Source organism: Coloeus monedula (genome assembly GCF_965178545.1).
Source record: "Coloeus monedula genome assembly, chromosome: 2".
Classification (NCBI taxonomy): domain Eukaryota; kingdom Metazoa; phylum Chordata; class Aves; order Passeriformes; family Corvidae; genus Coloeus; species Coloeus monedula.
Window position 1 is genome coordinate 50985143 of NC_138782.1, and position 26102 is coordinate 51011244.

The following is a 26102-nucleotide window of genomic DNA, read 5'->3' on the forward strand; positions in this document are numbered from 1 at the left end:
TTGTCGAGATTGGATTTATCAAAGTTTTGTTGTTCTGCCTTTAAATGGCGTCACTCGTCTGTAGCCTGTAGGCCCAGACTATGCAGCTGATTTGTTTTATTGTTTTTCTTTTAAATGTGGGAATTGCTTTAGGCATTTATGCTAATATTCATATTTTGTGAATTAGTGTTGTATTGTTACAGCTATTCTATTGGAGGAAACTCTAGTATTCAGGCAATTGACTGAAATAGGAATGAACTGCGTAATAGAAATTAGTATAAAAGTTGACATAAACCCTACATTTTAAATAAAAACAGACAAAATTGGTAGCTTCTATGTGAAGCTGCTTTATCTATTGCTGTTCTGCACCCATTCACCTGACAGTCATGCTCTTTGTCACTGTTTTGATATCATCATGGTTCAGAATTTTGCAGCAGAGATAACTTATTCTTCATGAGGACAGTGGTTTTTTTGTTTTGTTTTGCTTCTAATCACTGTCAAGATGTGGCACTCAGCAAATAATTATTCTCCTATCAGCTCACTTTCAGAGAAAACAACTTCTTTTTCCTGCTAACTTTTAAGCCAGGACTTGAAAGGGTCTATTAGGTCCCTAAGTCCGGTCTTGCAGCAGTGACAGCAATCATGTTCTAGCCTGCACGACAACAACATAATTTATTTGGTTATTTTTCTCTAGTTTTGGTCCCCTTGTTGTGTTTGTAAGCCTGATCTTAGTAGCTCTCTGAGCTTTAGAATGCTGATAGAAGAGAGAAATTGTGATTTCACAATTTGAAGCAAATATAATATTACAGGAGTTATGAATTAGAAGTGGGAGTTTCCTAAGAACAGACTCCAACTCATCCCTGATCTTTGGGCCTCCAAGAGGGAACAGTGTAGTTCTGCTTCCTTTGGAAATGTCAGGTTGGTTCTAGGTAGGTTCACACCTGAATGCAGTTGTAATTTTGTTTTGTGGAAGACCACTTAACAAAGATATTGTACTCTCAGTTTCCTTCTTTTGTTTTGGTTTACTCTGGACAACATAGTATCCAGCATCAGTTCCATTTCTACTTTATTTTTGCAGCATCCAAGTGACAGGAAATGTACAAGCTTACTTCAGATAAGCTCTTGCCACTTTGTGTGACTATTGTTTTCTGATAGCACTTTTGCAATAAGTTTGCATTTCATTTTTAATTCACTTTATTTGTCAGCTTTGGGATAGTTTTCTTGTTCAAAATAAAGGCAACAAAGGACTCCCACTATATGCTGACACCAGCAAGTTAAAGTTATGCTGTTAATATGAGCTGTTTCAGACAAGCAATAACAATGGGAGCTGAGATCAACAGTTCCCCCAACATCTACCATACCAAATTCAGTCTTTTTGATGTTGTTGGAGCACACTACTTTAAGGTGAAGTTTTTGAACTTTTGTTATGCAACATACTACATTGGTTTTTTGTGTTGCTCTGCCTTTTCTGTAAGTATGGTTCAGTAGCAACATCAGTTGAAGAAATTCTGTTCTTTTTGAAATTTTGAACCCCTTGTTCTGTTTTTTTTTCGATAGAATGAAAGGTACTTGTTTGGTTGCTATTATGGATTGCACCTTAATTGTTAGAAAGTTTTGATCTATACCTTGCTACTCAAGATCTACTTTATCTTTTTTAGCTGCAAAGAAGTAAATCAGTAACAGCTTCTCTTTCAAGAAGAAAATCTCATATTGACCCAGCTTTATCTCAGTTCCAGGCTTAAATGAAATTTACATTACATTTTAAAAATATTTAGAGTGATTATAGCCTATTAGAAGACTAGTGCAGGTTATCCTAATTATACTTTTCTGAATCACATTCATTTCCCCTCTGAATTCAGACAAATCTGACTATCCTATCCTATTTTAGTCCATTTTACTTCAGTTTTAAATTCCTAATAGTATACTACATTTGCATAAGAATTTCTTGCTAATTTTTGACAGGTGATATCAGTAGCCATGCCTTGAATTTAGGTCTTTAAACTTGTGAGCATCAGTTATAACATACTTGTTTTCTAATGTTAAAATTTTTGGTTAATGAGCAGTATTTTTGCTGTTGAGGCATCCCACCCCAAAAGGGAAGGGAACACCCAGGTGTACAGATGCTCATGGTCAAAAAGGATTGACAAAAGTCAGGTCCGTAAAAGCCTACAAAGTTTTAGTAGCAAATTATACACTTGTCATGGAAATTGGTATGTCATTGCCTTATCTTCCAGTATAAGCACACAGTGGTGGGTTTTGAATAAAGAGGTAGAGGGAGGGAGAAAGATCACGAGTCCTTGCTCCAGTGTCAATCCATCTAATGGGATGTCCAGAGTCCTGGAGCATGCATACCTGATCTTCATGGGGGTACCTATTCATAGATAACTTTTCCCTGCCCTGGAGATAAGTTTCTTGCTTTCTATGCAAAACAGTTATCATGCACAGTTCATTCCTCTAGACCTTTCTGGAAATGGGTTGGAGGCCTTTGGGGGGTCTCTGGTGTTTTGATCCCCTACTACTGGGTTGGCTTTTGGTCAACAATCCATGCCCTTTTCTCAACCTCATTCCCGCATGTGCACTGTACCATGTTGTGCTTATCTCCAGGAGCCAGAACAAAGCTTCTGTCCCAGAAAATTGCTACCCTACCCCTGCATGGCCCCCTTCTCCAGCCACATCCTGTTACTTCTCACAGCATGTTATTACCAAGGATCCTTGGTTGGCCGCACAGCGATCTGGCGATCCGTGTTTGAGACATAGACATTACCCCCTTATCTTCAGGGCTTCTACTGTTGTATTTTCACTTCACTGAGGCTAGTTTGGCATCTGTGAAGAAAGGGGGATGAAATATCTTCATAATCAATGGTTATGAAGGTTTAAAAAGGGAAAAAGTAAAATTAAACAATTGGTCAGCCAACCACATCCTCAGAAAACCTATACTGTAAGTACCGTGAGTTTCTCAAGTTTCCGTTCCTAAGTAGTTCCAGTGGCAAAGTTCTGGGTCAGGATTTTCATTCTCTTCTACTGTTCAAGCATCAGTGTACAAACCTGTGTCTGAAAATGTAAGTGAATCAAAGTTGTCAATGAATCAGTGAATTACAGGGCAAACATCTTCTGGGTACTTTTTTGATTTTTTAAGATGTGAATTGAATAATGAAATTCTTTACTCTGGCTAAATTCTACTTTTTCTAATCTCTTTTCTGTTAATTAATTTTTAAATAATTCTGCCAGTGTGGCTGTAGATAATACAGCCTCTTGGTGCTACAACAGGAGCTGTGTAACTTGAAAAAATATGTATATGCTTCCTGACTTGATCTTACAGTTCTAATTATGTGGCTTTTTTTTTTTTTTCTCCAAGTGACTCTCAAAGGTTTTCATCAGTGTGCTTAGTACAGTGTAAAACTCAGCAACCTAAGTTGCTGAGATTAAATATTAACCTCTTCCTTCTGTGCAATGGTTCTATCTCCACATTGAAAAGTATTTCATCTAGAATAATGTCGTTTTACAGATAAGATCCTTTTCTGGCATTACTTGTTTCCCCTAACAATGATATAAAATTTACATCAAGTTGAATTCAAACAATTTAGAGCCCTGTGGAAGACAGTCTCTGAATTACATGCTGCTTTTATGCTTGCAAAACCAACATGTATGAAAGTGTGTTTTAATCACTGATTTTAACCCCCTAAAGCAAGATGTTTTGATGGCTTGGTTCTGTTGGTTTTTTTTCTATTTTGAAAACAAAAAAGCTTTGTGACCTTTTATATTCCTTCAAGTGATCAAAGAAAACCCCAATGTGTACGTGGTTATTTTGATTTTAAAATAAAATTCATATTGGCGCCTACTACGTCAAACATTCAAATAAAATATAAATTCTCACAGTTTTAACTTACATCAAAGATGGAAATCATTGTGTGGTTTTGGAAACCAAAGCAATTCCAAGATAGACACAGTTGGAATTTTTTTTATTTGACAGCATGTTTCATACACTTAGTAACATCAGTGTGAAGTAAAGTGTGCATTCTAACAAAGAAGGAAGACTAGGGGAACCTTTATAGGGACTCTTTTAGGATTAAATTCAACTAGGTGACACAGCTACATATGCTTGTAATGGATTTATACAGCAGAAACAAACTTTTAAATTAATAAATTTGCTCATTTTTAAATGTATATATAGACTACAAAGAACTATTTCCTGAATAGGTCGTTAGTAATGCAAACTATCTTGTACTTTATCCTGCAGATTGATGATAATAGTTGTTTCTTTTGGCAGGTTGTCAAGTTGTTAAGTAACAAAAGATCTCAAGCTGTTGGAATATTAATGTCTAGCCTTCATTTAGACATGAGGGACATTCAGCACGGTAAGTGAAATAACTATTGATTATTCTCAGATCACATAATTAATAATCTGGAAATGCTAAATATTTATCTCTTTTGATATGTAAAATAAATTAATATGAGGCCTTTTTTACACTCTTTTTCCTGAAAATAGCTTGTTCTGGCATTTATATTCTGCTTTCAACATCAGCAGTATAAGTGGTATATAATATAGACACTTTGATTTTTGGTCTTTTTGAGGAAGAAAGAATGATGTGTTGTTTATTTTAATTCAGATAACCTTGGGACATATTCAGAAAAGTGAATTATAATGTTTAATTTATTTGCTTTATAAAATAGTTCCTATATTTGGGTTAGCACAAACTGTAGAGTTCTTTCATCTTCAACAGCATTTTTTACGAAGTGAGATCTTTTAGGGGAGTGTAATACTTTTCACATTTATGCTAAGAGACAGTAGTGCAAAAAGGTGAAAAGTGGAATTGCATTTATATTCAGAGCATCCCTTATGTTTCCCAAAGGCTTTGGATAGATTTGAAGCAGATTGAATTATCCTGTGAAGTGCCAGCCTATCTATTAAATAAATGTGGTTTCAAGTATAACACAGACTTCATAAATCACAAAAACATCTTGTGAACTTTCTAGGCTACATATTTACAGCCATGCATTCAGTTTACTATGATTTGCTTATTTTGCAAAATTATTCATAAATAGAACAAATTTGAGAGCACTCTGTCAGCTAGTGAGTAACTCTTAATCACAGTTTTAAGGTTTTATTAAACTGTTTTGATGGTTACTAGACTTCCTCAAGCTGAAGCGCTTAAGATGGTAGTCATAGAGCAAGGCGCCAGTACTGGCGCCAAGAAGTACTTGGTATTTCCAAAGCTGGCAGATGTAGTTCAGTTAAGTCATAGAGCAAAATCTGAAAACAATGATATGGTCCTTTCCTTCAGTCAAATACTCAACTTGGTTTCAGTTAATAATGAGAACCTTATGAAAAAAGGAGTCCGCCTAACATCTGTGTCTGTGGTAAAGCCAACACAAGTTCATTGAAAATTTGCTTGCTTAACATGCAACACTAACAATAATATGGCATGAATGTCAGTAGTTGAAAGGGTCAAACAATATTATTCTTAACCTTTATCCTATTACAATATTAAGCACACATGATCATCTAAGAGCTGTGTGCAGATTTTGTATATTCCTCTTTCAATAGCTGTTTTCTAAAACCAAAAGTTTTTGCAAAAGGGAATTTAATAGTTCTTTTATTCCCTTGCTGTGCAGACGTGATTGAACAAACATGAGAAAACTTTTGTCTGGTGGGGGGATTTGTGAAAATGGTTGATGCTAGAAGTCTTTTTTTTTTTTTCTTTTTTTAAGAACATAAAATAGGCATGGAGAAAAAGTGGTGAGGAGCAGGAAATAAATTTGCATGGTAGGGGCAAGGAAAATAGAGATCTCACCCAGCAGTATTTCTGGCATCAGTCACTCCATGCAGAGGTCTCTGAGCAATCTAACCATAGAGCCCATGCAGAAATTACAGCATCACAACCCCAAGTATTTAGCTTTACCTTTATGTAGGCAACAATTTTAATTTCTTATTAAAAAGAAAGGTTTTTACACGTTTTTGACTGTTATAACATTTAGGATTTTCTGCTGCAATTTGAATATACTTACAAGAATGTACTAACAAAAATTCAAATAATGATTGAGTGCCTGTGTTAACAAAAATAGTCAGTTGATATATTTGCACCTTTACACATTATTATTTAAGTTGTATGGCAATGACTACAGTAAAAAATGTGATCAGTGTTTTTTGTCCCCTGGATTTTTGTCCCAGGGTTTTAGTAGATGTCTTGAGTTTTTTCCATGTTTGATGTACACTGACATGTAAATTTACACATATCTCACTCAGTACAATACAAGCAGTGGTTTTCCATAAATAAGAAATGCAGTCAAATGAAACTTCCCCCTGTCCCCCTCCCAACAATTTGTGGTACTAGACAACATATAGCTTTCTTGTAAATATTCTCTATATCAAACATAAAGAATATTTTTAGGATGCAGTGTTCATACAAATTGCAGAAATGTAATTTTTTTTTTTTTTACTGGCCTCAGAAAGGCAACCAGAAGGAGAGAGAAATTTTCAATGCAGTGTGATATTCTGTTTCTTGTTTTGCATGCTACCTATTGTGTTGTATTTTTCTGGCACTTTAGAAAAATTTTCAAGTTCTACATGAACAGAAGAGAAAACAATTATGCTGGGTACTAATCCACCTAATAAATTTTGTACTTAAAGTTGCAAATCATATTGTGTTTAGATGAAGACCTTAAAATAGCTTGAGACCTGGTCACATGTTGTATTTAATGTCTTGTAAAATTTTTGTTCTTTGGTTGATGTTTTTGGAGTATTTTTATTTGCTTTTTAAGATACAAAATGATGGTGAAATATTGTGCATATCTGATCCGATGTGGCATTTAATAGAAGATCTCAGTATATTGTAATACATCTTAAATAGATTTCTTTTATTATGTGGCTGTTAAGTGTCTGCTTGTAGAATTGCATGTCTGCTTCCAGCTTTGAAAATAGGTTTAGTAAGACAAATGCCCAGAGCCTGTCTGCTTTTAAAACATTTTTACAGTGTGGAAGGAGTAGTTGTAATAATCAAAACACATTTGTTCTGAACTCTGGCGCATCTTTCTAGTAGTGCTCTAAAGTTTGCTAGGTTAATTTTTGTTGTTATGGGGGATTTTTAGTAGATTCTAATTGCTAACAGAACTCCCATCTACTTCATGCACTCAAGGCTAGAACTGTAAGAAATGTTGGTCTCTTTAGTTGCAGTGCCATTTCTCTGTAATTAGTACAAAAACGAGTACTCGTGGTTTCTCTGATTTTACGCAAGGTTTTACTGATGCCTGGTTTTTTTGCAATCATCTATCAACTATGCAAAACACTTTATCCAGGCATTTTACTTGCTTTTGTGTTTTCAGTATACCACAAATATCCTTTATCCAGTATTTTGTTCCCACTGGAAATATTGCTGTATTTGGCTGCATGATATGGCCAATGCTTGAGAAATGCCAAATAAGCACTTCTTACCTCTTTTTCCTTTATAGTTCAGATTTTCTTCCTAGAGTAAAAGACCTGGGGTTTAACATTAATATTCTGGGTTTTTTTCTTAACATTTCAGAGGTGCAAAGTGTGCTCAAATTAGAGATACAACAAGTTTCTGGTTTAATTGACTAGAGTAAGCTATGATGAATATCCTGTACATTAAAATAGAATTCCATTTTAAGCCTGTGTCTGCATTTAGGGACAATGTCTTGTGAATAAAGTACCTCTTTTTGTTCAAGTTGTCTGTCTGCACTTGAAATGTAACAACTGTTTGAAACTGCAGCCATGTTGCAGATAGCAAGTTTTTCAGTGCCTTCCCCAGCCCCCTTGTTTATAAAGAAACAATGTGTCTTCCTCTGTGTTTACAAGTCATAGTAAGCGCTGTAAGAATAGCAAAAAGTTCTTCTGTGTGTGTATAAAAATAGAATGAACAAATTAAACTGAAGATGTCAGCCAGGAAAAAAAGGCAAATTTGGTATTTCGTGCAGCTAAATATTACATTTATTACACAGTGAGATTTTTATCTAGTATTTCTTTCTTGTATGGAAATTATTCCTTGGCACACCAAAATAGCCTTAGTTCTAACCATGCCTTGTAAATGTTGAAAGTAAAAGCTTGTCAAAAATGGCATATGCAGTTCTTTGTCTTTTGAAGTTATCTGTTATCTTTTCCAAGTCAGTAAGTTTCTCTTAACAAGGTTTGTCTCTCCCGGTACTGTGTTGCTATAATACTCTTAACTATTTTTCTGTAAGGTTTTGCATAGCACCTTGTGGTTGCCCTGGCTCTGTTAGAAGTAGTTTGGAGATTTCTGCCTCTGAATTTTGGATGACTTTTCTCATTATCCTCATTTAATAAGTCATTTTTTCCCCCTCTCTGAGACACTGGTAGTCTGCAGAATTTGATGGAGATACCTGTCCCACTCTGATATCTGCAGGGGGGAAAAAAAAGGAAGGCCAAGGCACTGCCTATTATAGGCCTCAAAAAAGAATGAAATAGGAAAAACCATTACAGAAAAGGCAGGCAGATTCACCTAACAGCTGGGAAAAACCAACCTTGTAATCTGAATTTGAGCTTATTTTACTGGAAGTTATACCTGCAGCAAAGATTGTTCTGCTAACAGCAGAACAACTTTGAACAACAAACATATCTTCTGCCCTGAATTCAAGACAGATGTGCAGGAAGTGAACATACTTTAAATGTTAGCAAGAAAAACAAATGTTTATTCTTTAGTATTTGACTATTAGTGACAAAAGAACAAGAGAAAATCTTGGGCTTGTTTTCTTACTTGACCACTCATGCTGACATGTAGAAATGATGAGCAAGGAGAGACTGTCAAAGGTTTGACTAAATGATTTCACTGGAGAAGGATGATAAAATATCTCTTACATTGCATTATTTCAATTTTCTGTGCAGGAATTACTCATGCATTGAACTATCATGTAGTCTGGGTCCAAGAGATGCTCTACATAGAAAGCAATCAGGGAAGAATGACTTAATATCTGGAAAATAAGACTCAGGATTAGTTTATTTTATAGAAAGTCCAGAGGTGATCTAAGCATTATTTATCCTAACAATAATGTGTGTGCACAAGCACTATCATTTGAAACTTATAGTACCCATTCTTCACAAATATTTCAGTACCTTCCTAAAAGACATCTTACTGATTAAACAAGTTATGAGGACAAAACAATACATGATTGGATCAAGTTATTTGGCCACTGTTATACTAGAAAGTATAAGTAAACTTGCTGCCCAAAATTGTTATTTCTGTCCATTTAAGTTATGGGGAAAAATGTTGGCTGTAGGAAAATATGAAGACCTTTTTTTCTGTTAGATGGCAAGTCTTTATTTCTTTATTAAATTAATGATAAATAAAGTGATTGAAATCAGTGTAGGTTAATTACAAAGTTTGAAACTTTACCTGTTACTTCTGGTTTATCAGTAGAAAATTGAAATTGTTTAAATGTTTCTCTTTTTTCCTCAATCAAATACTGTGTATGCAAACACCCAAAAACTTAAAAGATTATGGTTTAAACTTTCCCTCTGATAGTCTTTACAAAACCTGTTTAGATTCTTCAGAGACAAACCCAAGTAAAGATTGGTTTGATTCAGCATTTTTCTGTCTTGTGTACTAGCACTTCCTCAAAACTTCACACCATAATTCTGAGTCTTATTCCTCTATTTCTTCTTGACTTTATGCTACCATATTCATTATATTATGCCTGCTGTTAGATTGTATGCTTACATGTTTTATTTGCTTATAATTACTTTACAAGCTCCTGTTGGGAAATTATTGGTAAGGAAAACAATGGAATACACAAAATTACTTTTATAGAATACAGACTAGAGTTAAATTAGAGTGTCACACATATGTATTGCTGCAGATGTTTCTATTGCTTTGATGCTGTTATTATGCCCACAGTGTTCTGTATTGAGCAGTGATTTTGGAGCCCTTGTCTGGCCCCTCCTGTCAGATGCAGTTAGGGAGGAAGAACAACAAAGGGCCTTGGAGACAGGTGGAGTTTCCAGTGGATGTGGCATAAACCCCTGAGCTATGGCTGAAGGTCCTGAAAGCCAGTCCTGAGTATTTAAAGCATGCCTCAAGTCCTCTATTGCCTTAAGATTTTCTGAAACTTAGTTTACAGTGACCAGAAGTCAATAAAGCAATGGCAACAGTTGTTAATGGAAAAATACAACTTCAATAATAATTTTATTTTAATATATGTGCAATCATCAAGATAATGAAGGACAGAAACATTAATATAATCAAGAAAGGAACGGAATGCTTTATGCCATATATCTCTTTGTAATTTACACTTAAAACCCAAATTTATAGAATTATACCATTTTTTTTCTATAATGCAAAATGCATTTTAAAGAACATAAGTTTAGGGTTTTAAATGAGGAAAATAATATTGAGTTTTCTTCACAATATTTGAATCAGCAGAGACTAATTACTGCCACATTGGATAGTTTGGATAATTAAAGAATTTTTGTTGTTGTTAAGAACATATGAATGTAATTTAATAGAGAAGTTTTGTAAGAAAATGTAACTTCATTGTCTGTCTGTTGTTTCAGTTGAAACCGAGGGTTTTTTCCTTGCAAGTCTGATGTAACTTCGAAAATTTGAGAGAAAAGTTTCAGGAAAGTTCTTTTCTCCAAAAGGAAAAAAAGCAGTCCTGTTATTTCTCATTTGCATACTGTATACTCTCTCAGAAGAGGAATGATTACAAAATTCTTAGCGTAAAAGCTAAAAAGTATGTGCTATTAGCGTTAGTACCATGTAAAAATTGGGTGGGGAGAGGGAGAAAAAGAGCACCTTGTCCCTCATTTATAGCAGAAATAATTTCCACTGGTCATACTTTTACATTGCTGAACTACATAGAGGTTTTAGCATTATTAAAATTAAGAAATCCCTTTTCATTAAGAAATTCCAGTAATACAGTAATATATATTTTTCATTAAATCAAAATGTTTAGAAGAAAAGGATGTTTGCCACAACAATCTGTTTGTGATTTGTCACGTGTTTTTTAGATTTGAATAAATTTATGCATAAAAAAAAGTTGTATTCAAAAATTAATGCCACTTATATATATGTATAGATGCTAACAATTTAAATACAAGGTAGTTAAAATGGGGATTCAGTAAAACTTGCAAGAAAAATTGGTAAATCCCTTTTTTTATTCATTCAGTGTACCTATAACTGTATTTTTCTTATCAGATTTCTTAAAAAATCAGTTTAAACTTTGCTACATTTGGCCAAGTGGAGATCTATCTAGCTTTGTACCCGATCTCTTCTGTAGATAATCAGAAAATAAAAATAAAGAGCTGAGTGGCACTGACCGCTCATTATGTAATTTTTGTAGGTCTCTTATCTTATTGCAGGTAGTTCACCTCAAACTGAAAAGTTTATTTGGAACAGCTTTCATTCATGTTTTCTGTTCTTTTGATTGTTGTCACCAATCTACAGTCCATGATTCTTTCTTCTCTTTGCCAATGAGGTGACTGACTAGCTCTGCATGCTGCTTTCAAGATCTGTGTGCACCACATGTCTGTGCCAAGATGTCACAGCATCTTCTTTCAGGCTCTGTTTTCTCTGTATTGTTGCTGTTGTTTTGTTTACTCTTCACTGCTGCTAATTTTTGAGCTTATGTTTTCAGAGAACTCTGAAAAAAACTGACTGTCTTTTTGGGGTAGCAGTTTTGTTGATTTTGTATGCATCACACGACTTTTACAGTCTGGGTTCTTTTTTTCCCACCTACTTTGCATGTACTGACACTGAATATTTGGGAGATCCTTTTTTATGTGTTTGTGGTCAGCTTTTAAGTTGTGTTACTATCTGAGAACATTGATGCCTCATGTTCATTAAACTGCACAGTAACCTGCAGAGGTCCTAGTAAGGCTTCTTCGCCACAAATTTCTACTTTGAAAATGAAACATTCATTTTGGTAATTGATTTTCTTTTTTTTTTTTTTTTTTTTTTTTTGAGCTGCTTTCTCATTACATTGGTTTATTTGTATGATGTTTAAAAAACCTGTTTTTCTGTATAATACATAGGCATTTTCCAGGCATAAAAATAAGATTGACTGGTTTCTAGTTTCCAGTATCATCTGGGGAATCCTCTTAAAATTTTCATTTGTATGTTCTGAAGCTTGTTCAATTTGAGACCGTGCCCAAAACATATCACTTGAGAAGTACAGAACTTGTCTGAGAACATCTTTGACCTTTTCTGTGGTTGTGAATCCTTACACAAATACTTTGTTTAACCTTCTCTGATTCTCTTTCTTTTGTGCTCTTTTTACAGCCAGATTATCTGCGTGCCCAGCTGTTTCCTGTCAGGCTTCATACATGTGATGTGTTTGAAAGCAGTTTTATTACTAGCTTTATGCATTTGGCAAGTAGGGTTTAGACCTTTTTGTTCTTCTCCAATTTACATTGAACTTACAGGACTTTGCTTTTTGTCTTGTTTGGCTGATTTCCACTTTTGAAGAGTATCTTTTATTTACAGGTGTCCCCCATGCTCTTGTACTTAATCATATACGTGATTTTGAGGAGTAGGAATATTGGGGGTGTGAAAAGACAAGGGAGGGAAAAAGGTGTATTTAAATTTATCAATTGACTTTTTTTTTTTTTTTCACTGTGCCTCTAATGAAGTGTCTTTAAGCTTTCTTCTGACCTTCAACCTTTTTTGGCTTTCAACTATCCTCTCATTTTAAGGTAATTTCTGGTTGTAAAATCTAAAGTTATGGTGTTACTCCTAAAAATTTAATTCTCTGGTCCTATAGAGAAATTTCGTTAAAGGTTAGTTTCATGTCTCCAACTGTTTTGTACTTTATTCAGAAGTAGATCAAGTGTTACTTCAGCTCTTTTGGTAAATCTGCTTAGTTGCTTTGAGTAATAACTAGTAATAACTCTAACCTAAAATTTAGACTCCAAAAGATGGCTCAAACAATATGGTTAGCAGGTTAAACCTTAGACTAGCATGTTTTCTATGTGGCATACTGTCTTACACCTAAATCGTAAAATACCATTTAGGAGTCATTATTAAGATGCTTTTTGGATGGTTTGTAATAGGTCACTGACTGTGTTTTTTCTATTTAGGCTTGAACTTATTATTTTTATATTATTATTATTATTAGGCGTGTATTTACAACCAATTGCTTTATCTTACCCGGCTAATGCTCCCTTCGGTATTTGCTGCCTCTCTTCTGCTGTAACGCTTTATGGCACCATGTACAGCCTTACATTGTTACTGTCACACTGATTATCGTCCTTTTGTTCCATTCGGAACGGCCATGGCATCCACCAGTAAATACAGATCTCCCCTTTGCAGACGTTAGATGCCTGGAAACTCTACGGACACACATCATTCACACAGCCTGGCCTTTACCCGTCGGGCTCGGCTTACCTGGGCCGCGGCGCTGCCTCGCCTCCCTCGCTCATGCCCGCACCGCGCTCCTCCCCGGGCGGGGCCGTCCCGGCCCCTCGCACATCCCGGGGCCGCCGAGCGCCGGGGCCGCCGCCTGCCCGGCCGAGCGCCGCCCGGGCCCCGGGTCCCCGCTGCCGGCAGCAGGTGGCAACAGCGGCCCGCGCTGCCGCCGCCGGGGAGCTCCGCCGCCCTTCCCGGGAGACGCCGGCCCGGCTGCCGGCAGAGCGGAGTCGCTGTCCCGGCGCCCGGGCTGCGCCGGGCAAGGCGCTCGACCTCGCGGCTCGGCGAGGCGCTGCCTCTGGGCACAGTCCTCACGCAGGGAATAGCTCCTTTAAACAGTAGCTCCGAGTGTAAGGAAGAGAAAGCATGATGCGAAGATGGTAGAGTGGCTTGTTTGCTGTGTCCATGCATCATCCACTATAGGGGAGGGTAAGAAAGAGTGCCCGGGAAATTATGGTTTTCTGCTTAGCCTGAGTGCCCACTGTTCCTCATGCTGCAGTCAGTATGTTGGTGTTCCTGTACCTGTCACTTTATGAGGTACCTGGATTTCTCCTACTTACTGCTTTCTCTTCTTTCTCTTGTTCTGTTGTTATCCGCAGGCAATGAAAAATCAGGATAATTTCTGTTCTGCTGTTTCACATGAGATCTCCCCAAGCAATGGGTGTTACGTTCTGTTTCAGTGTAAAGTATTTTCTGATTTTTAGTGAAGTTGCAATTGCTTTTGCTACCTAGACACAAAACACAGCTCAGTGTCATTGAACTGAAGCAATATCGATTGCCTCTCATAATCTTACAGTCCTCAGTAGGCCAAAGCTACTCATGATACTGAAATAAATATACATATGTGGTTCCAAATGACTTTTGGGGGTTTTTTCTTCTAATGTGCGTATTTTGGTTTTCTGGGTACATGGGCATTTCGTTTTGTTGTTATTTCAGCCCTTATTTCCTTGAATTAATACCAGCTTTTGAAAAATGCTTTGGAGTGTGAAAAAAGGTAGAACTTAAACCATATACAGGCATTCGTCTGCGCTCAGCAATCACAGTATTGTGATTTGAATTAGTAAAGCTGTGTCATCTGTCATGTACCTAGCCAAAAATCTTTTTGCAGTATTTTCATTATCCCACCACACTTATAACATGGTATCACAAGATCATTACATCACTTTCTTAGCATCTGTAGCTCCTTAGTACTATAACTTCAGAATATTTGGTGAAAAGCTTAACGTGCCTTAATACGATGAAATCCCTGGTGTGTTTATCCAGACATCAGACAGGGCAGACATGTAGAATACTAGGCAACATCTAATATGTACTTTGCTGTGCCAGGAGAAAAAAAAAAAAAATTGATTTGGAGAATAAATTGAGAGTATGTAATTTTATTTCAGTGAGATACTACTACCATTTGACAGAAGGAAAGAAATTTGATTTGAGAGGAAACCTCTCAAAAGTTTTGGTTTTGTTATTCTTGACCAAGGAAACTTGTATTTTGAGTTGTGACTAAAACGGTTGCTTGTACAGCAATTACAGGCAAATGAGGACCTGCTTTGCATGATGTTTGAGACCCTGTATATTTCCATGCTGTGCTTTCTAGCTAATTCTGCTAGTACAGATACTGGTATCACACACAACTGGCTAGCTTGAACCATAAGCAGGGAAAGCTTGTTTCTGAATGATAATACATCTCTTCATGGCTAAAAGAGCTTGCAGTACTTTCTGCTGTAAATCATCAAAGGGTAACAACATTCCATGTAGTCTATGTAAAATGATTTAGGCTTGGTGAAGTTACAGAAGACTAGTAGAGATTTTGAGAGAGAGCTAGCAAAGGGCAAACATGCAGCTCAAGTCTAGGTTTTTAGACAGAGCATTCTAAGCATTTAGTCTGGCTGCTGAATAAGGCAAGCTATGTAATATTGCCTGCTAGTTTCTGCCTCAAACTATTAGTCTGTATAAATATGAACATTTTAGCAGTATAAATGATCTTGAGTTCCAGCTGAAATTCTGACCCTTCAACCTTTTGCTTTCTTTGAAGTTGCTGAAAGTTTTGCAGTTGACTTTGGTGAGTCTAGGATTTCATAGAAATACTTTAAGTGATGGAGAAGTCAACATATCCCATGAAACGTTGTTCAAAAGGTTAATTTCTCTCACTTTTAGCACTTTAAAGATTCTTTCCATAGTGAATTTGCTAGATTAATTTACAGATACCCTTCATTCTTTCATGCTTTGCCTCTGTGAAATTACAGAGCTGTCTACTTTCAGATATCTTGTCATGCAGGTATGTTATCATGTTGCTTCTTAACTTTCTTTATATAAGTTAAATAGATCAAGCAATTCAATAAACAAGTTCTTGAGGTTATTCTGCTGCCTCCTTTGTTGGTCTTTTTGATACTACACTGGTTCTAGCTCTAGTCCAAAAATTGCTTTAACTTCTAGCCACTTCTTCAGAGTTTTAGATTAGTCATTGATGATGATTACAGAGTGCAGTCGAAGCACTTCTTTGGGTGAGTTTGAGTCTGCTCAGGAAAGAGCAGCTCTCCCATTAGCATTGCCACCTGGATTTCATTGAGGATTAATCACTATTTTTAATATCTTTCTTTTCAATGTTGATAAAGATATATTCATTTGCAGTGAGCTGAGAACGAAGTCCTATGAAAGCCTAAGGTACTCTCTTGTTTGTGGTAATGTTTCAAGAGCAATTACATTTTTATATCTATGCTGGCAGTGTTTAGCTCATTTAGTGTTGACAAATAATTTAATGTAAGTGTTCTAAATTGCCAACCAGACACACCGGGAGCTCCATTAACTATGCACTAACTGTGTTGTAAATTGAGAGGAAAAAAGCTAAAATCCCAAGTTAGCTTCTTACTGCAGAGAATCTACTTTTTGTAGAAATAACGTGTGTTAGGTATCTGCCCTCATAACTTTCAAATACTAATCAAATACAGCAGTGCACTACCAGATAATTCCAAATAAAAATCTTCTTTCTCCTCCTCATGCATTTTGTTTAAATTTATAATTTAGAATGAGCTCTCTAAAGCAAGAAAGGAAAAGCTTGTCTTTTTCTTATAGACTGCACTTCCCAGAGTTAGACATGACTTAGTTTACTGTGAGGTATTCTAATAGAAGTAGATTAAGTGGGATTAAATCAAAAGCCAGCAAGTTTGGATACTAAAAAAAAGCCACAGGTAACTTAAAGCCTCAGTTAGTTTCAAGCCTGAAGGCTCATTTGTATTCCAAACAAGTCTTGCTAATGTCTCCCAGTTTCACCATCACTGGTACCACAATTAGCCTGTGGAACTCCTGGTCTTAATGTCATTGAAACAGAGACTGAAAGGCATTAGAGCCTACGTGGATCTGAAAGAAAAGTTTAACACACAGAAAACCCAAATTTTATGTCACCTGACTCATGAATTTAAAGCTACAAATCATGTCTGTCTTCAGGCAGATTGATACACAATGCCAGATGTACTGCATATGTGCCTTTGCAGCTGATGTGTTTGTACAGTTTAAACGTACACTGTAAATACATACTGACAAGTAAACATCCCCAAAATATATTCCTCAGATATCATGTTCCAGTAGTCTGCCCCCAAAAGAGATATACTTGACAGGTATGACAAGGTTTCTTTTGAGAACCTCTAAATGAAATGCCTGTGGCATGCTGTACTGCCCTAACCAGGAAGTGAAAAAGCTTAGTACAAACTGGTACTGAAATTAAAAGCCAAGAGCATTGGGGGTTTTTTTATAGCAGCAATTTTATTTTCTGTAACAGAAATTCTTACATATAAAATACACCTGTATGTCAATATTAATTTTTATATAAAAAATCCTGTTCTTGAAACACTTTACATTTAAGGGTCAGGAAGTTTGCCTAGAGAACACCCCCCTACTATAATCATAAAGCACAATTATATATTTATTTAAACTTATTTAAATGTGTCTTATACAATCTGCATTTGTGTACTATGTTAAGCCTTAAATAGTGTTTGGGGAGTTATCATAGTAATCCTTTTCAGTTTGTTGAAAATCTTGAATCCTGCTAGTCTGTCTCGCATTTCAGATCCACCCCCCCAATGACCAGCCCCTGGCAGGTTCATTAAAACTGTTTGCTCCTCTATGCACTGTAGTTTAAAATAAGCATAATCTGGTAAAATGCCAGTCTTTTCTCAACCTTCCTATATCCCACACCCATGTTTTTTTCACCTGCCAAATTCAAACAAATCTTATCTAAACAATTAAGATAAGCACTGAAGTACTCTCTATAGTCAAATCAGCAAACCTCTCAAAGCCAGAACTGAAATACAATCTCTCTAAATTAAACAGTCTACAATGGCAATCATGTTTGTATTTAAACATTTTATTCTGAAAGGATTACAGCATTGCTCTCCACTTTTTTTTTCATGCCTAGACAAGGAGGCGACATACTGAGTCAAACAAAATATATTTGTTCTCTATGAGCTGAGCTTGCACACTTTTTGTAAACAAACTGTATAGGTGTATGAAGTTTGACTTCATATAATCAGTAACTGCTGTCCTTAACAAAGTAGGCACTTGTTTGAAACCTATGTAATGTAATTGTTTATATTAACTATGTACAGCTATATAAAATCTGGTGATATATTTTGTTGCATGTGTGAATGTATATTTACATGTATGTAAAAAAGATCTGTTGATACAGTTTTTATATTAGGGATACAAGTGAGGGAACAGGAATGCTAAGGACAACTTTCTAAAAGTTTAATTGTGTTTATAAGAGAAGAATCATGCCGAAGATTCATTCCTTTCAACAAAGTCTCCTACTTTTTTTCTTCACATTTTGCAAAACATATTAATGCTTAATTTATTCTTATTTTATTGCTTCCTAGAAATGCGAGTGCATGTTCTTGAAGTTATTTAAAATTCTTAAGTCCTTTAAAAACAGTCTGAAGCAACAGCTCAACTTAATCCATGGCTTCTGCTTGGAAATTTTGTTTTCTGTTCTGGTTTCTTACACAAGCTTTAGATCAAGGTGAATTACTGCCACAGTAAAACTGTGTGCAAGCAGTTCTAGGTGGTGTCTTGCCTCTGATCCATGCTGTATATACTTGTGCTGAAGTTCCAATCTCCCTCGAGCTTTGTGCACTTAAAGTTTTCATCCTGACAATTTTAGAGTATTTCCTAATAGATAAATATATCACACAGGTACTGAGGGCAGGAAGGTAGGTAATAATGTGAAGTTGTTCATTTATGCTAACTCTACCAGTGCAGTCATGTGCCACCTACCCATTTTCAGGAGGGGGGGATAGTGTCTGCTAGTTATGCAGTTTATGTTTAACAATTCTTTTGCTTATTTTCTGAGGAACTTTAAAAGTTATACAGTTATGACTCTTGTGTGTTTGCTGCAGTTTCCATTAGCACAGGGACATTAGGTCTTAGCACTGTTCTGTAAACACAACATTTATTTCAAAGAGGCCCATTTGGAATTTAACTTTCTGCATTGGAGATACACATTTCTATCCCTAATGATAAAGAAAAATCCCAAGAGAATAGCAGCAGTTGTCAAGTTGTTGGAAGTATTACAGATAAAAACATGACCTTGTCCATGTCAGATGAATGATGCCAAAAGTCTCATGGGGGAAAAAGTAAAAAAAGGGGGGGGAGGGGGAGGGAAGGAGGAGAGAACCAAAGGATATGAAGTTTTGAAGTTGTGGGTTTTCCGTGTGATCAGTAAGAGACTGAAAGTTTTGCAGTTTAGTTTATTTTTAAATGTAAATCTTAAGTTTCACGTAAATCTGGGTTTACTTGGCAAGTAGCTTGATATTACATCCGAACATAATCTTTACTGGGAGCAAAAGAAGCCATTGCACTTTGATTTTCTTCTTAGGCTCTCTTGGCTCTTTTGTTGATGAGAACATTGATGCAGGTGTTTTTTCTTCTACTTCTGAATTGAGCAGTTCAGCTGTCCATCATTCCAATGAACCTGATGAAGTTGTCTGCATTGAGACTTTTCTTCATGGATTGCTTGTTTTTGCATGTGTCGTGTTCTTGCATTTTCCCCCAAAGCCACCTGTCAGAGAAATCTTCCATTCTGTATTCACAGAACAATTCTGTATACATTCTGTATCTATTCTTTTTCTCTGTTTGTTGATAAAAGCATAAGTTGATCAAGCTATATATTATCTGACTTGTTTTTCTTGTATCAGTTTTCCATTTTTTAAGATTTGCCAGTATGCTAGTTTTCTAATGATGCTGGATTTTGACCTCTATCAATTTACTGCCTGTACATTATTCTTGAGGAGTCTATTGTTTTTAATTAACTCAGAAATAATAATTCAAGGAAGATAATTCAAAGTGACACATTGATCCTACTCATCTACTTATGTGCCTTTATTTTCTTGAAAATATACTTTTTAGATAATTTAAAATAATTGTAAATCCCATTAAATTTGGTTGAATGAATTTTAATAGTACTGTTCTGCCTCAAAATTATGTAGTAATTTTGAGACACTAATTATATAAAGCTTACTGTTTCTGCAGTTCTCTATATTGATATAGATTCTTAACAACAACAGAGTCAATTTTTTTGTCATAAGTTTGATGGATGCCTTTTCAGTTTCTTTCACTCTTCAGCTTACAGTAATATTCCTGGGTATAGATGATTTCACTGGAGCAGAAATATCTGGGGATCAAAGCCTGGTAAAAGTACTATGGAAGTTGTAACCTCTTAGTATCCTGTAAGCTTGCTCTCATGAAGGGCGTAACAGCTGAGAAACCCCCAAATCTGTGCCACACACAGAACTATGTGGTAAGAGTACTGTGGTTAGTTGTTGCAGAAGCAGGACGTCCTTCACTCAGTGAAGAATAGCTCTGCCTTTGTATTTTGCTGTGCTGACCATCTGTTGCTGCCATTTGTCAGAGAAGTTGTGAAGTCTTCCAGAAACTCCTGGTGCTCTTCTGGAGAAAGAGAGCAGATGTGAAAGTCAGGAGGCAGAGATGTGCCGGAGGAAAAAAGGAGTGGCCTCTTGAAGCAATACTCCTTGGTTTTTGGAGAGTCACAGAGAAGTCAGCTGAGGTAGAAATCAGCAGGAAGGACTTAGATGGGTGGTTTTCTTGTTTGTCTCTCTGAAGGATGGATCTGAGTAGGGCAGGATGGGTTCAGACGTGGTTTTACTTCAGCTACTGCTTCTTTATGAGGACTTAAACTGTGATCTGTTATCAGTCAAGTAGGATTTGGAAAATGGTTAGTCAGTTTTTTGTGAGACGGCGGTGCTTCCAGAAGGTTTCAAGAAGGAGACACTTAATTTTAGGCGGAGTCCAGAGCCAGAAAATCTTAGGCAGCATACTTGGAAAAGCCAGAGAAATGGAGTGGGGTTTGAAACCTGCCCTGAGAAAATGGAAGCCTAAGACTAAGAATTCAGCTGAATACCAGTTTTCTGAAAGTCATCCATATGTGATTGTGTTAATGAGAGTTTTATGACATAAAATTTGGATCCAAAGGATCTGGTTTATAACGCTTTTTCTTCTTTCTGAAATGCCACTCAGTGGGAAACTTTGAATTTTGGCCTTTTCATTTAAAAAGGAAATTCCAAAGTTTTGGACTTTGAAACAAAATAGAGTTTCCAAGGACTGGGTAGTTGTAGGAAGTTGTCTTTTCTCTGACACTTTATGTAAGTGGTGCTATTGGTGTATTTAGAATCACAGCCACAGGGAAATGTGGGTTAGCTGTGTCGGCATTGCCTGTCGGCTTTGGTTTAGTGGTAGCTGGTAGTTCGTGTGCTCCTAGATACATGAATAGCAACAGAAATGATCTGTCTAACAAAGGAAAAAGTACAGCCACTTCCTTTTGAGTCTTCCTGACAATACACTGGGCATCATGCAGCTTGCTGCCAATGGTGTTTTCTCATACATTTCCTCTTCAGGAGTACATTTGCTGGCAAAATTTTGATCTTGTTGTTGGCTTGGTTACTGTCTTCCCCTGAAGACTTGAGGGTGGTGATAATTTATTGTGTTTGGTTTATTTTTTGTATTTTGCTTTGTTGTTGGTTTGGGGTTTTTAAAATTGTGTCTCTGTTCTAAATTGTCTTCTATGTATATGGAAGAAGATCCATCAGTTCTCAGTTCAAATATGCCTCTGAGTATGAGCACGTGCCCTAATCTCACTTTTTTACTGGCAACATATCCTCCTGTCAAGGGATGTACCTTCTACACTTGTAAATTAATTGATATTAATAAGAGTAGTGAATCTTTGTCTGTCTGCCTGCATTTTTTTTTCTTTCTAGCTCCCAGCTAGTACCTAAATTGGCTTTTCTAATGTGAGTTTGCATACATTTTTTTTATTCCATTTATATTTTAGAAATACAGAATTGAAAGGAAACTCTTCCATTCTGCTAAAATTTCCATATTCTGTCATTAGATAATAAGATATCATTTCTGCCATAAAGATACCAGTTTAGATTTCCATGCAGATTGTGACTAAAACAGTGACAGTATCAGGAAATGTGAGGACGAGCAAGAGTTCCCTGAACCCTTTAATTTGGCTATAAATCCTTTGAAATTTCTTCTTCTTTGTCCTCTATAGTATCAAGTAATCATTTGTGATTGATCCCCAAACCCTCATTTTACTGGGTGGATTTTTTGTAGCTATCTGTTGACCATGGCTTGCTTAAATAGAAAAAGAAGTTGTTGGTTTGTAATTCCTTTAATTTTTTTTCTGTGCATATCTGGACATACTTGGTTCAACTTTGATTTAATCATATCTATGTATTTGTATATATACATCAAATAATTTTACAGTGCTAGCTTCAACCTAGTGCTGGTTTTATTGGCAGCAGTGGCAATAGGAATGCAAGAAAATAACAAAACTGTGAGATCTTGACAGTAAGAACTGAATTCCTGGGTCTGATGTGATTAAAGCTCTTTCTATTAGAGCAAAAGCCAATAGATAGTCTTCACTTTCATAGTAGTCAAGGCCAGGAAATATCAGTGTTAACTTTGAAACAAGAAAAAATCACTTTCTAAACTAGTGACATGGGTGAAAATATCCAGTGACTGCAAGACTAATACAAACCCTTCTCCAGTCACTTGCATCAAAGTGTACTGGAACTGCAGCGTGGCTAAAAATATTTTCATACGAGGAAATTAATCTTTGTCTGTGTTTCATCATTCTATTGCCACCACATATGGAATACTTTGGTTAGATGTTTGTGTAGTCATGCTGATTGTAGGGGGCATGTTTAGCTAGTAAGCTTGGCTACATAAGGAAACATGATTGTTTTTTTCAATTCAAATTGTCTAGATAATGGAATTGAAAATGCAGTAGTTCTGGTTTATTTTTCCAACTATCTTGTTCTGTATGGCAATGCTGCAGGTTTGGCAAAGAACAGAAGCTCATACCCTGAGTCCTCAGAGCAGGGGGAGCGCACCTAAAATGAGTATGGAAAAATCCTAGTGAGATGTCAGGGCGGTGTTTATGAACATATACAGGTTTAGATGAAACATCTAGAAATGTATTTCTCTTTGGAGGAGGAGACTTGAAGGATATATCCTAGAATCTAACTTCCCCATGTCCTTGTCTCAGACTGATTTAAGCAGCTCCCTGAAGTATGTACACTCTTCTGCATACCTGTTTTGTTGAAAGTACACAGACCTGGCACCATTGTGTTTGCCAGGCGTTCTCTTATCTCCTGCAAGCATTCAAACAAGAGTGTTCTATTGCTCTCTGAGTAATCCGTGGGTGATCTTAACATTCAGCAAAAGTCAGGGCAGGAACTTATGTTAAATTTCTTAGCACAGGAGTGGATGGTCTCTGGAAGGAAGGGGGTGGAGTAGGGAGAAGGAAGCCGCAACTCAAAATAAATAGTTGAAGGGTTGTGAGTGTGTCCATATATGAAAACATTGAGTAAGCATAAAAGTGCTGGAATGTTAGATGGTATAAACTGGGTTTCATAATATAACCTGGGTTTAATAAAGCTGTTTGTACATAGGCTTTGATGTTAGTGTTGTCTTAAAGTAGAGCTCTCAAACCAGTCTAGACCCAGTTTCTATTTGCGTGCAAACTTTAGTGTCCAGTTCTACAAATCAAATTTGGCATGTTTTTAAGCATACAGTTAGTCTTGTTGAGCAACAATATTATTGAGCATACAGCTAGTCTTATTGAGCAGCAATATCTTATTAAATACAATATATAATACAGTGCCTTGTGTAGAGGGCATCTTTAAGTCTCTGTTGCAACAATTATTACACTTGGATGGGGGAGGGAAGTTTAAAAATATCCCATATAATTAGTAGCAGCTTTTTGCACGTGCCTCCTCCCCCAAAAGAAAACAAAAAACATGTTGCTTCCTGAACTGTTAACTGTTACACTGGCATTATCTGCTACATTGCTTTCTGGTAAAGGAAAAATAGAAAAAATACATTCTTTTTTGAAAAAATATAGAGTTTTAAAATTATTTTTTTGTTTAGTCCTAGAAGTTAGCTTTGTGCCCTGCTTAGAGATACAGTGTGGCCTGCTTAGTTTAATCAAGATCAACACTCTTTTGTTTATAATTTTCTTATACTGCAACTAAAACTATGTCTCAGGCCTGGAAAGAGGAAACATGATGAGTCCCAGACTCAGAGTGGTATCTCTGGATGCTTTAGAGCAATCAGAAACATATGAGCTTGAATTATATTCTGTAGTCTTCAGGTGTATACAGAATTTCTCTGTGACAGTTAAGGACATGGATTTATAGGGCAACAAGCAACCCAGTGCTGGGTCTCTATCTCTGATCAATGTTGCAATTTCTAGATTAATCTCACCTAGGGAATTTATTCAGCTTATTGTACGAGTGCACTCACACACCACACACACACAGAGCCCATTACAAAAAAGGGTACAAATTAATGAAGTGCAAAGTAGGAAAAGACTGGTATAGTATGATAAAAATTATTCATTGCCATCATATATATTCTAATGCAACATTCTAAATGTCAAGATATAAAATCTGGATGAGGAAATTTGGATTTATACACCTTTTAAATGAATGGTCACAGTGCTTGCAAAAATATGTAAGAGGAAGACTGAAAAGCTCTATTTGAGAAATAAATCTTTGTATTAGCCGAGAACAATTTTTCAGTAGTTGCAAAAATATTTCCCATGCCTTGTGAAATGTTTCTAAAACAAACGGGGAGTCAGGGTTCCATTTCTAAAGGTGTGTCCCTCTTAATGTTTTTTTTTTTTTTTTTTTTTTTTTAATTCAGGTTAGGTAGATAGAAATCATTGTCTTTGAGCTGTTCCACTGGGTTTTTTTTGATGCTGAAAAAAATACAGTATGTGTGTGGCGCCAGAATTGGTTGGGAACAGGAAAGGCATATTTTGTATCCGTACTAAACGTGTCGGCTTAGTGCATAGAAGACTTGACCCTTGTCAGGTGTTTTGAAGTTAACTGGCTGACTTATGGATTAATGAGTTTAAGACTGAAGTCAAACAGTGACAGGAATGAGCTTTGTTGTGCGAGTGTGTATGTGTGTGTGGCTGTGGTGCAGATTTACAAATTTTTATAATGCTTTCAGCTGGACCATGAAAGTCTGATGTAAAGCTTATCTCTGATCTCTGACTATGGCCATACTTGTGGGATCATGTTTGTGTGTTTGGGGGGAGGGAGATGAATTCTTTAACACTTGACACCTGGCTCTACCAGGTTTCCAGCCATACTCTTAGAAACGGCACTATTCAAGGCATTAGTAAAGTTAAAACCCTTAAGCTGTATGACCAGTAGGTCATAAAACTGTTCTTGAGTATTGTGACCAGTCTTTCTTTCACAGCTGGATTATCATCCTGAACAACTAACTCTTTTTTCTTTTGTCTTTTTTTTACAGCTGTTGTGAACTTGGACAACTCTGTGGTTGACCTAGAGACACTGCAAGCCCTGTATGAGAATGTGAGTAATCAAAGGAAGTCCATAAAATGTAGGAATATTGTGTGTCCATGTGAAGGTATTTTTACTTGGCATCAATAATGTTCAGAAATCTTGTAGAAAAAGTCCTATTTTGAAGTGACTTTATTTTCCACAAAGCAATGAAAACACTTAAGTATTTATATTGCATTAATTGCCATTGTGTGTTTTACATAGTGCGTGTATTTCTGCATAAGTAAAATGATCAATGTCTAAATGACTAAGCAGAAATCAATTTTGCTCCTTTTTTTTTCTTGGCTGGTGCAATCTTCGATCAATAGGTGTCAAACCTTACACTCCACATCTTTGCCATCACTTCGTAATTTCACTGACATAAAAATACTGTTCAATTGAAAAAAAAAAAAGCTTTGATAGCAGAAATCATTCTATTTGTGAAACTGTAGCATTTCATTATTGTTGCTTCAGGGATTGCTCCAAAATAATTTTAACTCTTTGAAAGGAAAAGAATTTCTCTAAGGTAATGTAATAAAAAGTAGCAGAAACTTCCAGGGCCTTCATAAATGTCTGGTACTAATAATCAGAGAGATTTGACCTCTAGGTATGTAAAATCAGGGATTCAGAATATGCTCAGGCATGTTCTAAAGCTTCACAAGGCCAGTCACATAAAAAATTCAAAATCATGGATGTCAGAAGTGTGTTTCTGCCTTCAGCTGAGGCCAGCAAACATTACCCCTTTCTGTGAGTGCATTGCCTGGATATGTGGGGCTTTGGCTACACATCTGTGGGAAGAGTGAGAAGGCTTTTGCACTCCAAAAGAACCTGGAAATACGAGACTCAAAGCCATGAGCCACAGAATGGCATTGAAGGCCAATGTATGCTA

At 36.3% G+C, this 26102-nt stretch overlaps 1 protein-coding gene across 1 annotated transcript in view; it reads left to right on the forward strand.

Annotated features, from left to right (window-relative positions):
* Positions 1 to 26102, forward strand: part of FMN2 (formin 2) — a gene marked incomplete at both ends in the record, with an annotated part of 150867 nt that overhangs the window by 60190 nt on the left and 64575 nt on the right. Inside the window, 2 exons of the mRNA XM_082302427.1 lie at positions 4247 to 4334; positions 25185 to 25246. Coding sequence (XP_082158553.1) covers positions 4247 to 4334; positions 25185 to 25246 — 150 coding nt within the window. The remainder of the gene's footprint in view (positions 1 to 4246; positions 4335 to 25184; positions 25247 to 26102) is intronic.